Source organism: Dipodomys merriami, unplaced genomic scaffold, assembly GCF_024711535.1.
Source record: "Dipodomys merriami isolate MVZ:Mamm:240054 unplaced genomic scaffold, mDipMer1.0.p SCAF_62, whole genome shotgun sequence".
Classification (NCBI taxonomy): domain Eukaryota; kingdom Metazoa; phylum Chordata; class Mammalia; order Rodentia; family Heteromyidae; genus Dipodomys; species Dipodomys merriami.
The window spans coordinates 225,133-240,542 of NW_027206202.1; the positions used below are offsets into that span (position 1 = coordinate 225,133).

General features: G+C 50.2%; 1 protein-coding gene across 2 annotated transcripts in view; it reads left to right on the top strand.

Annotated features, from left to right (window-relative positions):
* The first annotated feature begins 209 nt into the window (after nt 1–209).
* Nucleotides 210–15,410, top strand: part of LOC138814919 (VPS35 endosomal protein-sorting factor-like) — a 55,994-nt gene continuing 40,793 nt past the window's right edge. The window contains exons 1-9 of one of the 2 annotated variants that reach the window (XM_070004040.1): nt 210–285; nt 1,775–1,874; nt 3,225–3,392; nt 4,994–5,116; nt 6,715–6,739; nt 8,330–8,406; nt 8,932–9,060; nt 10,223–10,307; nt 12,410–12,469. In XM_070004040.1, the coding sequence (XP_069860141.1) occupies nt 269–285; nt 1,775–1,874; nt 3,225–3,392; nt 4,994–5,116; nt 6,715–6,739; nt 8,330–8,406; nt 8,932–9,060; nt 10,223–10,307; nt 12,410–12,469 (784 nt within the window). In that variant the 5' untranslated portion in view covers nt 210–268. Of the gene's footprint in view, nt 286–596; nt 624–1,774; nt 1,875–3,224; nt 3,393–4,993; nt 5,117–6,714; nt 6,740–8,329; nt 8,407–8,931; nt 9,061–10,222; nt 10,308–12,409; nt 12,470–15,410 lie in introns of those variants that run through there. The other variant, XM_070004041.1, reaches the window with a different exon arrangement.

Sequence of the window (15,410 nt, forward strand, 5' to 3'; positions counted from 1 at the left end):
ACTAGTGTTTGCCTGTCCCTCCGCCTCGAGGGGGCGCATGTGAGCAGCGCGACCGCGCAGTCCTGACCGCCGCCAAGCGCGGGCGCACGACAGCGTCTCGGATCCTTTTACGACACCGGCCCCCAGTAAACATGGCGCCGTGCACGACAGTGCCCAGGTTCGCTTTACGGCACCCGCCCCTGACCAGCATGGCGGGCGGACGGGGCGGGGCACATCCGGAAGGGAAAGGGGAGAGCAGTCCCGTGCCTGCGGTCACGTGACAGGGAAGATGGCCGCGTTCCCGTGGTAAGGAGGCGGTGGCGGGAGCGCTGGTCTATGGGGGTCTCTGTCCCTGCGGCGGCTACCCCCGACTCACAGGCCCCGCGTCCCTGCTCGCCCCCGGGGCGGCTGGCGGGGGCCGGGCCCGGGTGCTGGGCTCGGGACCGCCCGGGGCCGCCTCCGTGCCCCCGAGCCCAGCCTCGGCTGTCAAGTGGCCTTGCGCGTCCCCCAGGGTGCGCGGCGCGCGCTCGCGCCCCGGCCTCCGGGGAAGCCGCTGGGCGCCCGAGAAGGCGTCAGAAGAACACCTGAAACTAGGTCTTGAGGGGCGAGTAGGAGCTCGGGAGAAGGGAATGGCGTGCTCCGAGGTGTCAGACAGAGGGCTCTGGTGGCTGAAATAGCGATGTGTGTGAGGGGACCTCAGGACAGTGGGATTATTCGGGAGCGAGCAACTGCCTCAAAGGCCCCTCACGCCCTCAGCTTCCTTTGAAATGGGCTTGGGGCTTGACAAGTGGCCGGTGCCTTTTGGGAAATCAGTAAGACCTAAGCTCCCAAAACACGAGAAACTTCCAGAAAGGTACCGCAGTCAGTACTGGGACTTGAACTCAGGGCCTGGGGCTCTCACTTGGTTTTTCTTTCAAGGTTGGTGCCCTATCACTTTGAGCTACGCCTCCACTTCTGGCTTTTTGGTTGTTAGTTATAGATACGAGTCTCAGAAACTTCCCTGGTGGACTGACTTCTAACCAAGATCCTCAGATTTCAACCACCTGAGTAGCTAGGACTACACTGTGGGCCACCAACATCCAGCTTGTTGGAATTTTAGAAACAGATATCACATCCCTATTAGTGTCTAGAGTCTTCAGAGTTCCTAACAGGCTATGTGCTAAGCATTTCTGTGTGGTCCCTGCATGTTTGTCTTTCGGTTTTCCCACAAATGTGTTCCCCCTTTAAAAGAATCAGGGCTCAGGGTTGAGTGTGATAGTTCACATCTGTAATCCCAGCCACTCAGGAGGAGAATTATCTGTCTGAAGCTGTCCCAAGCAAAAGAACATGACCCTATCTGGAAAACAAAAGCAAAAGGAGTGTGGCTCAAGTAGTAGAGCTAGCTGAGCCCTGATTGCAAATCACAGTGCTTGGAGGAAGGGGGGGGGGGGAGAAGGAGAGAGGGTGTTGCCCATCCCTGTTGTTGCCAGAGCCTGGAGCAGGATGGCAGGTGGCCAGCAACTTTGAAGTTGAGGAGGCCTGCAGAGAACATGGAATTTACACCTGTCAAGCTCTTGTTTGGTGACCCACACAGTGCTTAGCCTTAATTCTCGTATGTTAGTTTTTCAGGTGAGAAAACGGAGGCAGTTGAAAGAGTTAAAGTCCTTCAGCCCGCGGGGGAGTGGAGGTTTGGAACCCAGCACCTAGGACACAATCATTGTCCGTTGGGCTTCAGGCCTAGCTCCTAGGCTGCTCACCATCTCTTGCTGGGTCTGGGTGTGTCCATCTCTGAGCTGACCCTGTTCTCTTGCTGCAGGCACTCCAGGAACCGGAACTACAAGGCAGAGTTGGCATCCTGCCGCCTGGAGTCCGTGCAGCTAGAGTGTGGTGACTACCACCCGCTGAAGCCCATCATGGTGAGCACCCCCAGTGCTTGGTGATTCCCCTTCCCCCAAGGCTCAGTGAACACCCTAAGGCTCTGAGGTTGTATTGACTCAAGAACTTGGATAAAACATTTTCTGCCTCTTCCCTTCGCCTCAGGCAGCTCAGCTGCCTACCACTCAGCTCATCACACCACCATCCCTTCCATTCCCTGCTCTCCTGTCCCTGAGGCCTGGTGAGGAACAGGTGCCCCAGTTTGGATGTGTCAGCAAACTACACTTTGCTTCTAGTTTTCTCTCTTTGGAACATGGAGAATCAGTACTCACCATAGCTACCTGTTGATGTTAAAAAAAAAAAATCAGGCTAGAGACCTGGAGTGTGAATACACAGGGTTCTTTTGGGTGGTGCTTGGGGTGAGCCACTAGTGCCCGGCTGCAAAGTTCTTATTGAATGCTTTCAAGGTCCACAGTTGTGGAAGGCCACACATGCTGATTCATGACTTGCCTACACCACTTTTGCCAGGCAGATGGCCTGGTGGTTCCTGAGAAATGTCAATGCCCCTGTGCTGGTCTGGGAAGGGCAGAACTGAGATGGAGCAGGTCTGGGGTGGCTCTTTGCCCACAGAGAGGCTCCTTACGGAAGTGAAGGAAGGTTGTGTGCATGCGTAGCTGTGTGAGCTGCAGTCCCTGTGTGTGAAATTCTGGACAGGGGCTAAGTCTGAAAAGGTCATTTTGAGGCTCTTCTTGGATCTTTGTGTGAAGTCTCTTGTCTGGTTACAGTTTTGGCAACATCCATTTTGCAGGATCAATGATTAGCTTGTAAGTCAATGCTGAGGAGAGCGGATCATAGAGGCTTTTAGGCTGCCCCTAGTCCTATTGTGCCTGCCTTTCAGTGGCCTCCAAGTAATTTTTCAAACCCTTCCTAGCTAACTCCCTGCCTTCCCTTCCCAAACAGCTGTGATTAGCATTCATGGTGCTTATCACAAAAAGTAAGCCCCACCCCCAACCCCTTGCATATTGATAAGTCAAGGTGTCAGTTTTTTTGTTTTTGTTTTTCCCCCCTATAAATGGGGTCTGAGGGAGGGAGAAGTTGGGGAGGTGGGGAGGGAAGGGATGGTAGGGGAGAAACAAAGGAGGGGGTAACAATGCTCGATAGGAAATGTACTCATTACCTTACTCGTGTAACTGTAACCCCTTTATACAGTATCTTTACAATAAATGCATATTAAAAAAATAAATGGAGTCTGAGCCCTTTATATGTATGGGAGCAAAGCTTTCAGTGTCTGGAAAACCAAGGTGTCAGTTTTGATACCTTGGCTTCCCTTCCTGAAGAGGAAGGGACCCTGACCAAGGGTAGGTGACAGGATCTCCACAAACTTCCCACAGGTCACAGAATCTAAAACAAAGAAGGTGAGCCGGAAAGGAAGCACGTCATCCACATCCTCCTCTTCCTCCAGCTCCGTGGTGGACCCCCTGAGCAGCGTCCTTGATGGCACGGACCCTCTCTCCATGTTTGCAGCCACTGCTGACCCCGCAGCTGTGGCAGCAGCCACGGTAATGTGCCCTGGCCACTGGTGTGTGTGGGTAGGTGGGCTTCCATTTGAGGATGTACAATTCATGTGCAGGGAGTTGTGTTTGTGACAGTCCATGTCAATCCACTTTTACCAGGGTCTTGGCTAAAGAGGCAAGAGGGGAGATATCCAGGTCAGTCTTTTTTATTTTCTTTTTTGTGCTGATCTTGGGCCTTGGCAATATCCTGAGCTCTGGTTGCTCTAGTTGAACTCAGGGCCTGGGCACTGTCCCTGAGCTTTTATTTGGTCAAGGCTAGTACTGTACCACTTGAGCCACAGATCAACTTCTGGCACTTGTGGCTAATTGGAGCTAAGAGTATCACAGATTTTCCTAGCTGGGTTGTCTTCAAACCACAATCCTCAGATCGTAGCCTCCTAAGTATCGAGGATTACAGGCATGATCCATCAGCGCTCAGCTCTTTATTTTTGAAACATCTTAAAATGTATTTTATTTTATTTTATTTTTTTGTCAGTTGTGGGGCTTGAACTCTGGGCCTGGGCGCTGTCCCTCAGCTCTTCAGCTCAAGGCGCACGCTCTACCACTTGAGCCATGGCGCCACTTCTGGTTTTCTGAGTGGTTTATTGGAGATAAGAGTTTCACGGACTTTCCTACCCGGGCTGGCTTTGAACCATGATCTTCAGATCTCAGCCTCTTGAGAAGCTAGGATGACAGCCGTGAGCCACCAGCACCCAGCAAAATGTATTTATTATTTTCATGCTTTTTTTTTTTGGCAGTGCTGGGGATCTACCTTGGCTCTGTGCAAGCTGTGGAGAGCTCTGCCTCTGAGCTACACTCAATGCCAGTTTGCCTTCTCTGTGGTTACCTAAGGGGCTGGCTGATGTGTGCATCTGCACAGAACAGCACCGCATCCTGTCTGTTGGTTCTTCATTTAAGGAGGTGGGCATGGCCAGCCTGAGAGGGCAAGTCACCTCCATGCCAGAACCTGGCCAGCTGCCACTCCAGAACCTGCACTTAGCTTCCACTTCATATTGCTCTCTCACGTAAGAGAGTTTTTGTAGAAGTCCATCTATCTTTTGCACTTGATTTTGGCTTGATGATCTATGGGGGGAAACTTCCTGTGTTGCTTTTGGTCACAATCTCATTTGTGATGGTCATGTTGGGTTGTAAGAACCAGGTATGGCACTAACATGTTCTTCCACTGCCCACACAGGATGTTCTGGGTTTGCTGTCTTACCAGTAATGTTACTTGAACATTTCTCCATCCTGGTGCCCATGTGCAGAGCACTGCTGGGGGAGGGCAGTATGGGGGAAGGGTCTGATGGTACCAGCCTATCCTGCACCTGGGCCTCACCTGTCCCTACTCCATTTGCTCCTTGGCACTGATGTCAGTAGTGGTTTCAGCCTGCTGTTTGGGCAGTAGAACAGTGATTTTGTTCAATTTCCTTTCCTTTGTGAGCTGTGGCTCTTGGCCATTTCTAGTGAAATGACCCAGAATGATATTTGCAGACCTGAACTGATGTTTGCAGCACTGTAAATCTTCAGACGATCTGCCCCGCTCCCCCAGGGCAGGGCCTCCTGCCACAGCCTGTGCTAAAGGGACATCTTCATGTTTTGCTCCTCAGGACAGCACCAGGAAGAAGCGGGACCAGGATGACAGCTCCATGGTGGGATCAGATTTTGAGCCCTGGGCCAGCAAGCGGGGGGAAATCCTGGCCCGGTACACTACCACTGAGAGGCTCTCTATTGTGAGTACCTGAGGCCCTCCTGCTGCCCAGCTCCTCCTGTTGGGTGGGTGGGAGATCAGGGGTGAGAATCAGGAGGAGGTTGGTTTAGAGCAGAATTAGAGTAGTGGAGTCCCCTTGAAGGGCACCGGGTACCACCACTGCATTCTGGGCCGCAGCATGTCCTCCTGCAGCTGAAAGTTCGCTGGCCCCAGCCGAGGCAGTTGGCTTTCATAGGATGGCTGTGCATGTGTGGGGCATGTGGCTTCCCCTCCCCTGGGAGAGGGCTTCCCACCCAGGGAAGCAGGTGAGCCTGTGGCAAGTTAGGTCCTCCCCAGTGAAGGCACCAGGCGTGGCACGTGTCTCTCTCTTCTGAGAGGAGGCTCGGAGGGGAGGAGGCTCAGAGGGAAGGAGGCAGAGTGGGTGTGCAGGGCTGGAGGGGCTCTCTATCCTGCTGATGTGCTGAAGTTAGACTTCATGGACGGAAGAAAGGGAACAAAGTGGACCCTTCCATTCAGGGGCCTCCTGAAGGACTTAGTCTTTTTTTTGGGGGGGGGGGAGGGAGCAGGGGCAGGGTCAGTCATGTGGCTTGAGCTCGGGGCCTGGTTGCTGTCCCTCAGCTCTTCTGCTCAAGGCAAGCATTCTACCACTTGAGCCACAGCACCAGTTTTTTTGTGGTTTATTTATTTATTTAGTCGATCGTGGGGCTTGAACTCTGGGCCTGGGCACTGTCCCTCAGCTCTTCAGCTCAAAGCTAGGACTCTACCTTTTGAGCCACTGAACCACTTCCAACTTTTTCTGCTTATGTGGTGCTGAGGAATTGAACCCAGGGCCTCTTGCATGCAAGGCAAGCACTCTACCACTAGCCACCTTCCCATCCCTTTTTTGGTGGTTTATTGGAGATGAGTCTCATGAACTTTATTGCCCAGGCTGGCTTTGAACTGCAATCCTCAGATTTCAGCCTCTTGAGTAGCTAGGATTACAGGTGTGGGCCACTGGTGCCCTGCTTTGGACTTAGTCTTGAAGGGGGCGGGTGGGGGGTGGTTTGGGGAGCTGCAAGGGAGGCCAGGAAGTGGAACCTTCTATCACCTCCCTCTTCCCGTGGGGAAGGAAGGGAACAGCAGAATGACATGCAAGCTGAATTGTTGGATTGTTTGCATCTTCCCTTTTTTTTTTTTTTTTTTTTTGGAATACATACAGTGAGCCTAAGCAGTGCTTTCCACAAGAGTCCACTTCAGAGTCCTGTGGAAAAGTCTAGAAAGCTGGTGATCACAGTGGCAGCCCTTCACCCTCCTGCCCTGCATCTGGGGGTGGAGACCTGGGAGGCCCTCAGATACCTTTCAGTGTCCAGGACAGCCCTCCAAGGTGACCCCGCCCAGAGTGACTACGGTGCAGAAATGGGAAAGGCACCCATATTCTGTTAGGTGACTGCTGACTCGGCAGATGTTGGGGTCTGTTGGCTCACCTGAGAGCTTTGAAGTGAGGTGAAAGTGATACCTCACATTTCCTCCTTTGACTATTTGCTTCCGCCTTCTTTGAGTACACATATATGGCTTTGTGGAGAAACAGTGATTCTGTTACTTTATGTTGAGACAACATTCATGGATTCTTTGTCTTTGCAGAATCTGTTTATGGGATCTGACAAAGGTACGAACAGTTCTTGTTCTTGTTTTGCTGGGAAATTTGCTGCATTTAGTATAATTTTGCGAAAGGGAAAATAGTTTGTATTATACAGTCCTGATTTCTAATTCATTAAAGCTGTAAAACTCCATCAATACAATGGAGAATAAAAATACATGCTTAGAGCCTGATAGAGGCCAAGGAGTAAAAGACCGGTGTCCTGTTGTCTTCGGGGACATAAAGAACAAGGGGAACACCCCCACCAGCTGGGGGCTGCTTTATACCTTTCCTTTGCCTTATTAAGTTTTCCTCTCGAGAAAGTGTGGACATCCTGGTTCTTGGGGCCCTGAAAGCAGCTGTTCTATTTCCCCTTTTAAGACTTCCTAAGTGCTGTGGGATAGGCTCCCCAGTGGAGCACAAGGAGTAGGAAAAGCTTGAAAAGTTTGTGAGTGGAATGAATGCTGCCCCCTCCTTGCTGAGTCAGCACTGCAAGAGGGGACCCTACAATTCCTTTGAGCTTTCCTTTGTTTCCTTTTTTTTTTTTTTGCCAGTCCTGGGGCTTGAACTCAGGGCTTGTCACTGTCCCTGATGCTTCTTTTTGCTCAAGGCTAGCACTCTACCACTTGAGCTACAGCACCATTTGCAGCTTTTTCTGTTTACGTGGTGCTGAGGAGTTGAACCCAGGGCTTCATGTGCAAGCACTTTACCACTGAGCCACCTTGTCAGCCCTTAGTTTCCTTTTGGTTAGTATGTTAATAAATCTTGTCCTGCTAGGGTACAGGTGAGGGTGGCTTTTGGGATATGACAGATGATACATGACCTCCTCTTTCCACTCTTGTTCTGCAGGTAGAGATGGCACAGCAGCAGGGGATGGTTTTAGTCAGAGTCTTCAGGGATATCATGAGGTTGTGAAGGTCTTCATGAGTGGGTTTGTGTCCTTACATGAAGGGCCCAGGGAATTCAAATGCCATTTAGGAAGCATAGGCTAGGACTTCTGCACACATTGAACCCACTGGCACCTTCATCTTGAACTGGCCAGATTTCCAAGGTGTGAGGAAGGGCTTTCTGCTCTTCATAAGCCATGTAGTGTGTATTTTGGAAGCCACACTGCAGGCCAGAAGGTGGGACTGAGGGCAGCTGTCACCTTTGTCCTCTGGCCCCTGCCAGTGGCAGCAACTATGGTAGTAGATGCTGGGATAAAGCCATCTGGCTCTGTTGCTTTCAAGCCCCCCTCTGGCACACAGGGAAGTTGCTTAGCTGGTTTGGGGCAAACATGTCATGCTGAAGACAGGTCTGAGGCAAATGGTGACACGAGGGCTTTTGGCATCCTTTCTCACTTGGAGAGAACAAGAGTGCAGTTTCATGAAACCCAAATGTGGGGGATCCCCTTCCCCAGGCAGCTCTGCTCCTGGTAGTGTGGCCACTAAGTGGAAATCCTTTGGAGCTTTGCTACACAGGAGGTAGTCTTTTCTGTAATGAGCCCTCTGCCATCTCTGCCTGGAGCTGGAGATTGAAGGATGCCATTTACTTGAAGGATGCCATTCTTGGTGGTGGAGGGGTTTGAGCTGGGCGAGAGGAAAGCCAGCGGTGTGTGTGACCAGTGTGCCTCCTATGCAGGCAGAGCGGGAGCGGCTGGGTCCGCCATGTCAGAGAAAGTCCGCACGCGGCTGGAGGAGCTGGATGACTTTGAGGAGGTGAGAAGCCGTCTATTGTGTCTGGTGTTGATGGGGAGCTTGTGGACGGTGGGGGTGTTTCATTCCTTGATTAAGCCAGTGCATAGCTGTGGCCCCCCTGTCTCCAGTTCCAGATCTGGGCAGAGAGGGTGCCTCGAATGCATTCACCCCACTACTGCAGGTATCTGCAGTACCATTAGCTCCTTGAGTGCAGAGAATGTTGCCTGGCATCCTGAGTGAAACCATGTCTGCTGAACTTTGCATTGAGCCCCACTCCTGCTACTCCCAGTAAGCAGGGATATGGGTGCTATGCCAATCCACAGAGAGCAAGTGCAGGGGCACAGACACTGCTCAGTCAGCCATGGTGGTGGCTGAGCTGGGCTGCTTGGGCCTGGCTCCCTGTTCTGGGTAGAAAACCCACGGCCATCAGTGTGTGGAGGACTGTGGACAGGGAGAAAATAGCCAGAACCCAGCTGTTCTGAAGAGAGTCAGGGGTCAGACAGGCTCCCTGTTTCCCTCTGCCAACACCTCTGCCTCTCCACACAGGGGTCCCAGAAGGAGCTGCTGAACCTGACTCAGCAGGACTACGTGAACCGCATAGAGGAGCTCAACCAGTCATTAAAGGATGCCTGGGCCTCGGACCAGAAAGTGAAGGCTCTGAAAATAGTCATCCAGGTCCGAGGGATGGGGTAGGGGGGATGGGGTGACATTGCCCACCTCCCCACAGATTTCCTTCTAAAACTTCTCACGTTGGGTTTGTAGCAGCCTGTCTGTAGGATTTGACATTTATTCATCTGTCCTGTCTTCACATACTTGATGTGAAAGGCCATGATGGTAAAACTGTGTTCATGAGGTCATGAGCCCCAGGGCCACTATGTGCAACTGCACAGGTTGAGCACTGTCCAATTCCAGGAAGCAGCTGTGACCCTGGATTACAAAGTTTTGATTCCCCTAGGTGAGGCAGTATGTTGGCTCTGATTTGTGTACACTGTAGAATAAGCAGTGCGATCTCAGGTTTCCTCCACCAGGACTCTTGATCAAGTTGGCCTGGCAAGTTAAGGACTAATAGCATGTCTGATAGATGGATTTTAAAGACATTCTCTAGAATTTTGCGCTAGGGAAAGCAGGTCTATACTTTTAGGAGAGTATTGATACACTGATACTTGAGCGAGTCAAGTCCTGCAAGGAAAACAGCTCCTACTTTTTGTAAAGATCTTGGCCAGAATCGCTCCAAGGTTTACTGTGAGAGTGATTGATGTGTGGTCAAAATCTCAAAATTTCGGAGTGCTAAGCTTAGTTCTTCAAAGTAGAAATTGCTGTCTGTGGTTCTACAAGATGTCAGTGTGGGGTGCTTAGGGCTCTGCTGTGGGGGCAGTGTAGGGATTGCCAGTGCCTGGCAAGGCAAAATGCAGCCAGCATGTAGAGAAACACCTTCAAGGAGAATCAGGAGTGAGCGTTTAAATTAACAGAGACAAGTGTGCAGATTTGGGGTGTACTTGCCTGGCGGATCCTGACAAAGCAGGAATAAAGCAGAGGAGGCCAGCTGGAAAGCTGGAGCATCAGATTGGTCATGGGAAGGCAGAATGGCGTTGAAGGCTGAGCCTGGTGCATTGGAGGCGGAGGCTTCCCAATGAGTCTTCCTTGTTCATGGCTTTCCAGAATCTTCCTTAGTAGGTTGTCTGTGAGCAGTTGGAGTCTGTGTATCAGAAGCACTGTTGTTTGCCTAGCACAGGCTCGCAGCCAGCCCTTAACTGGTTAGTGGGAGCCATTGATGATGTGGACCCAGGGCCCAGCTGTGAGAGGCGTGCCAGGTGAATCATCCTGTCCTCTCTTGCAGTGCTCCAAGCTCCTCTCAGACACGAGCGTGATTCAGTTCTACCCCAGCAAGTTTGTCCTCATCACTGACATCCTTGACACCTTTGGTAAGTGCTAACTAGCCAGAACACCTGCTTGCAGTTAGATTCTGCCCTGTGAAGTAGGAAAATCCTGAGGGGACCCAACCCACCCAGGCCCATTGTCAAAGGTTCTTCTCTTTGTAATGTTTTTAATTCGCATCTGTAATTGTACATGTCAGTTCTGGCGTTCAGTGTGTAGTGATCGGGGAAGGGAGCTGCATGCTCACTACCTCAGTCACTTAGCATTTCTTTGTGCTGGGAACTTTCTAATGCCAGCTACTTGCAGCTACATTGAAATACTCAGTAAATTGTCATTGGTCATAGGGCCCTGAGTGTTGTCCCGCTGTAGTGGGGCTGTTTGGGAGAAGCTCCGGTGCTGGTTTTTGCCTTAGGCTGACCAGGTGGATAGGCCAGTAGGGGTCGCTGTGAGCCACGTTTTGCTACCTCGGGGCATCTGGAGCCCTCACTGTTCATGACTGGCTGTTAAGTCACCTTCTGCCCTCAAGGAAAGAGGGTTACTTGAGTTTTGGAGGTCCAGTGCGTGATCTGGTTGTCTTTGGCTGGCCTTTGCCAGAGGCAGCACGTCCCAGTGAAAGCCTGTGGCAGAGCAAATCCATGGCCAGGAGGCAAAAAGTGTGAAGAAAGGGCTGGAGCCCCACTCTCTCTTCGAAGCCACACCCCCAGTGACCTCAAGACCTCCCTTTAGGTCTCCCCTCCTCTCAAGGCCCATTGCCTTACAACAGTGTCAAGCTTGTGAGTCAAACTTTAGCACATGGCCCTCTGGGAGATGTTTCAGATGGACAGTGGCACTGGACTTGGCCTGTCTTCTCGGCCTTTGCCCTGCCTTACAAGGTCCCTGTCTCAGGGAGTAGCTTTGCCATGTAACCCTTTGCTCAGGTTTGAGAGCTGTCAGTGTCATACCCCTGTGTCCAGATACCTATGGCTTGCAGCTCAGTCTCCTAAAGCTCTCCCCGCTCACCCATCCCAAGCCTTCTGTCTGGACCTTACTAAGGCCTTCATGCTGCATTTTGCCTGCCTGGGTCCCCACTACAAGACCCTTGCAGAGTTTTTTATAGCCAGGAAGAATGTCTTAAACTGAGGTCCATAGCTTAGAGCTGCAGGAGGCCCCTAGGAATGCCACAGGCAGTTTTCCCAACCCAGGCAACTCCCCCTCCCTGGCCTATCCATGACTGTTACAGGAAGGTGACCCAAAGGACCAGGCAGTGCTGCCATCCATCCTCTGAGGGCCAGGGTCTGGGCAGAGGCAAGGAGTGTTGAGGGCTCCCAACCCAGCAGGTCCTATCAGCAGAGCTAACCTGTCAGAAAATAAACTCAGTTGGAGACTGAGTCAGGCCTGTCTAGGAGATGGGGGCCTGGGTGAATTAGCTCCGAGAAATGACAGAATCAGCCTGGGAAATGGGTGTGTGAGGTGTTTATTGGCTTACTGTGCTGAAAACTTCAGGACTGGTCTCAGGTACTGCAGGAACCAGGAGCTCATTGTCATTGGGACTTGAAAGAATAAACACTTGGTGGGCCATTAAAGTTGACAAAACACATGGTCTCAGCTGGACTCAGCCCACGGGCTGTCATTTTTAGTCTGGCCTAAAAACAAATGCAGAATGAATGCCTAGAATGTTCTGTTAAATGCATCAAGAGACCCAAGGCTCCTTAGAGAGATCCAGAAGGTAGAAATGTCACGTTTCTTCCTCTCACAGAAGAAAAATCCCCTTTCATTAGTAGTATGAAGCTGGGTGTGGTGGTGTACACCTGTAATCCCAGCTGCTTGGGAGACAGAGATTGCAGTTTAAGTCCAGTCTGGGCAAAACTTACTGAGTGTTTGTCACCTTGGAAGGTATAAGTAGGAAGACATGTTCTGAGGCCAGCCCAGGTGGAAGTATGAGACCCTGTATGAAAAAAAAAACCCTAAAAGCCAAAGAGCTGGGGTGAGGCTGAAGTTGTGGAGCTCTTTGCCTAGGAATTGTGAGGCTTTGAGTTCAGACCTCAGTATTACAGAAAAAGAGAGATATCTTAACCTGTGTCCACTAGGTGGCAACATCCTGCCACAAGATGGGGTGCGCCTGGGAGATGACATCTTGTCCCTAAGCACAGCCTGTATCCTCTTCCCTTAGGAAAGCTGGTTTATGAGCGCATCTTCTCCATGTGCATGGACAGCCGCGGCACCCTGCCAGGTAATGCACAGAGTTGCTATGACAAGGTCTGACTGCCAGGATAAAGGAAATGATTTTGATGTGCTAAGGTAAAAGGACCCATTTGAAGACTTGGCAGTGTTTCAGTCTTCCAATATATTAGGAGGTTCACCAAGGGCCCAGCTGCAAATTGGGGTGAGGGATGGGAATGTGCTGGAATGCCAAGGACTAGAATGAAAGTGCTACACTACCAGCGTCTCAGTGCTTTCTACTGCTTGGCATGCTGCTGGTTCCCTGCAAAGCTGCCTGTCCCAAGAAGCAAATTACTCAAGAAAACTTTATTCACATAAATCAATAGTAACACATGCTTTGAATGGGCAATCTATACCCAAGTGTTAAATTTATTGTCAATCAATTTTAAATTCCCAGGAGGGTATAATGGGTATAAGTGGATGATGAATTTCCTTTGTCATATCTGATAATGACTGTGTCTGGAGAGGCATGACTCTCAGCTGCAGCTTTCTTTGTATCCTCTCTTAACTCCTGAGCTTTCCTGCAGGCAAGTCCGCTCATTTGTCACCCCTCCTCCCTCTGCTCCTCACAGCCATCTTCTCAGCAGCCCAGGAGACTGCTAGTCTGCGTTCTTCTCATTTTCCTCCCTTCCCTTTCTTCTTCCTGTCTTCTCTGCCCTTTCCTCTTATCTACCTACCTAACCCCCCACTGACCCATTTAGCCATCCATCCATTTATCCATCTCATCCACCCACCCACCCAGTCATTCATCCTTCCATCTGTCTGTCAATCCATCCATCCATTTATCCATCCCACTTATCCATTCATGTTATCCACCCAGTAATTATTGAATGCTGTTGGATACCAAGCTCTTCCTTAGAGTTCAGTGTTCGTGGAAAAGACAAAGCCCCTTCCAACATGGAAGTTAAAATCTAATAAAGCATTAATATGGCTTGCCTGAGCCCCAGAGGCATTTGATCTGCATCTACCACAATAATAGTTTTCCTTTTTTAGGGCCAAATAAGGAAAAATTGTTAGTAAGTTACTCCCTCCTTTGAGTATATTGAGTATTGAGTTTTTGTATGCACATCTCTTCAGTCCTTGTCTAAGAATATGAATTAGCATTTATTAATTTACCAAAATTCTCCCTTCGTCGGGTATCTTATTTTCCCCCCCTGTAACCCAACTCAGGCTTCTGCTTGCTTGCTAATTTTTTTTTTGCCTTTTAAGATTTAATTTTAAATCTTCATCTGCACTTTGATCTCTGGTTCCCAGAACCTAAAAGGGGAAGGAAGTAGACTTTGCTGAAGATTTCTGGTGATGTTGGGGCTGGCTCTTAGCCATGATTATGAAGAAAGCTCTGAAATCTACTCTGAAAATCTGCCTAAAGAAATGATGTAGCCAGAGAAGCCTGGTGGCATTTGTGCTCATTCTTTCCATTTGAATCAGGTTATGGTTGGTGAATTTAATACTTGGGCTCTTTGCCTTCAGGAGTTTTAACTAAGATTGAGGGCTTAGGAGTCTGGAAAGATACCAGTGTCTATGAGTTTATGAAAAGTACACATTGAGCAGTCATGGTGACATATGCCTGTAATCACAGCACCTGAGAGATTGAGGCAGGAGGATCAGAATTGGTGGCTAGGTTGGACTACATAGTGGAACCCTATTTCACAACAGTATCCCCCCCCCAAAACAAAAAAGATAAGGGAAGTGCACTTCCCTTTAACAGTTGTCAATCCAGCAAACACATGAAGCTGTCCCCTCCCTTATATTTGTCGATAGGCAAATGTGAATCTGCGTCCATTTGGAGAGGGAAAGTACTTCTCTTTCTAAGCCAGGAGATGACTTGGATGGGCCATGTTGTGCTTCTCAGCAGCCCCGTGGTAGACCTGGTTTGGCAGAGCCTGTGCTTCTTGGTACACACTAAGCTCTCTCTCTGCAGATGGCAGAGCTGCCTCCTTTCATACTGCAGAAGTTCAGGGTTGAAAGAAGCAGCATTGCACAAGAAAGACAAGTGGGAAGCAGGAGGCGCCCTCTGCTCTTTGTGCACCCTAGTCTCTTCTGAATTATTTTCCAAATTCTGAATTCCTTCTCCATATAGCAGCCCAAGTGCCAAAATGTGAATCCTGCCATAAGTTGGAGCATGGCTCAAACCTGCCTAGCAAGTGCAGGCCATGAGTTCAAGCCCCAGTGCCACCAATAAATAATAATCATACCATACCATTCTGCCAAGGATCTTCCAGGAGTTTCCATGGGACTTGGAAGGAAACAGTCTTACCTAGGCTGTCACCCTGTATGACCTGCCTTGTCATGCCTGCCCATCGTACCAGGATGCTTTCTCATTTTGGACCACTGCTGAGGTCGTACCTACCTCAGGGCCTTTATACTTTTTTCCACTTCCTGGAATGTATTTCCTGTATCCAACTCAGGGTTCAGCTCTGCAAGGGCTTGCTCTGACCACCCTATCTAACGACCACACCTACCCTGCTTACACTTAAGTTTAGTGTCCACTGCAGCGCCCTGTTCTCCAACTTCTGTCCCATTGTCTTACCAGTTGCCTGTCTTTTCTGTTTTGTATTTGTTCCTGATCTTTCACCCCAGAATGAAAGCTTCCAAGTAGAGTCTTTAGTTTGCCATAGGATGTTAAGTGCTTTACCTCTTGAGCTGGAAGGAAAGCCTGGACTCTGTACTAATGTTTATGGATCGTGTGCCACGGACACTTGGTGCACATGTGCAGGAGAGTTGCCAGAGCCAGCATTCTAGCCTTTGAGATCACAGGAATCACTGCTGAGTCCATCCTGGCCAAGCCCTGGGTTCGGGTCCTTCAGCTGGGCAGTGGAAGACGGCCTAGATGACCTCATAGGTCTAGTTTTGTTTTTGGATTTCCATCTGCATGATTCAGTCATATGAAGAGAAATTAACACTGCCCCTCCCTCTCCCTGAAGACAAGAGTGACAAGTGAGTTTAAAAAT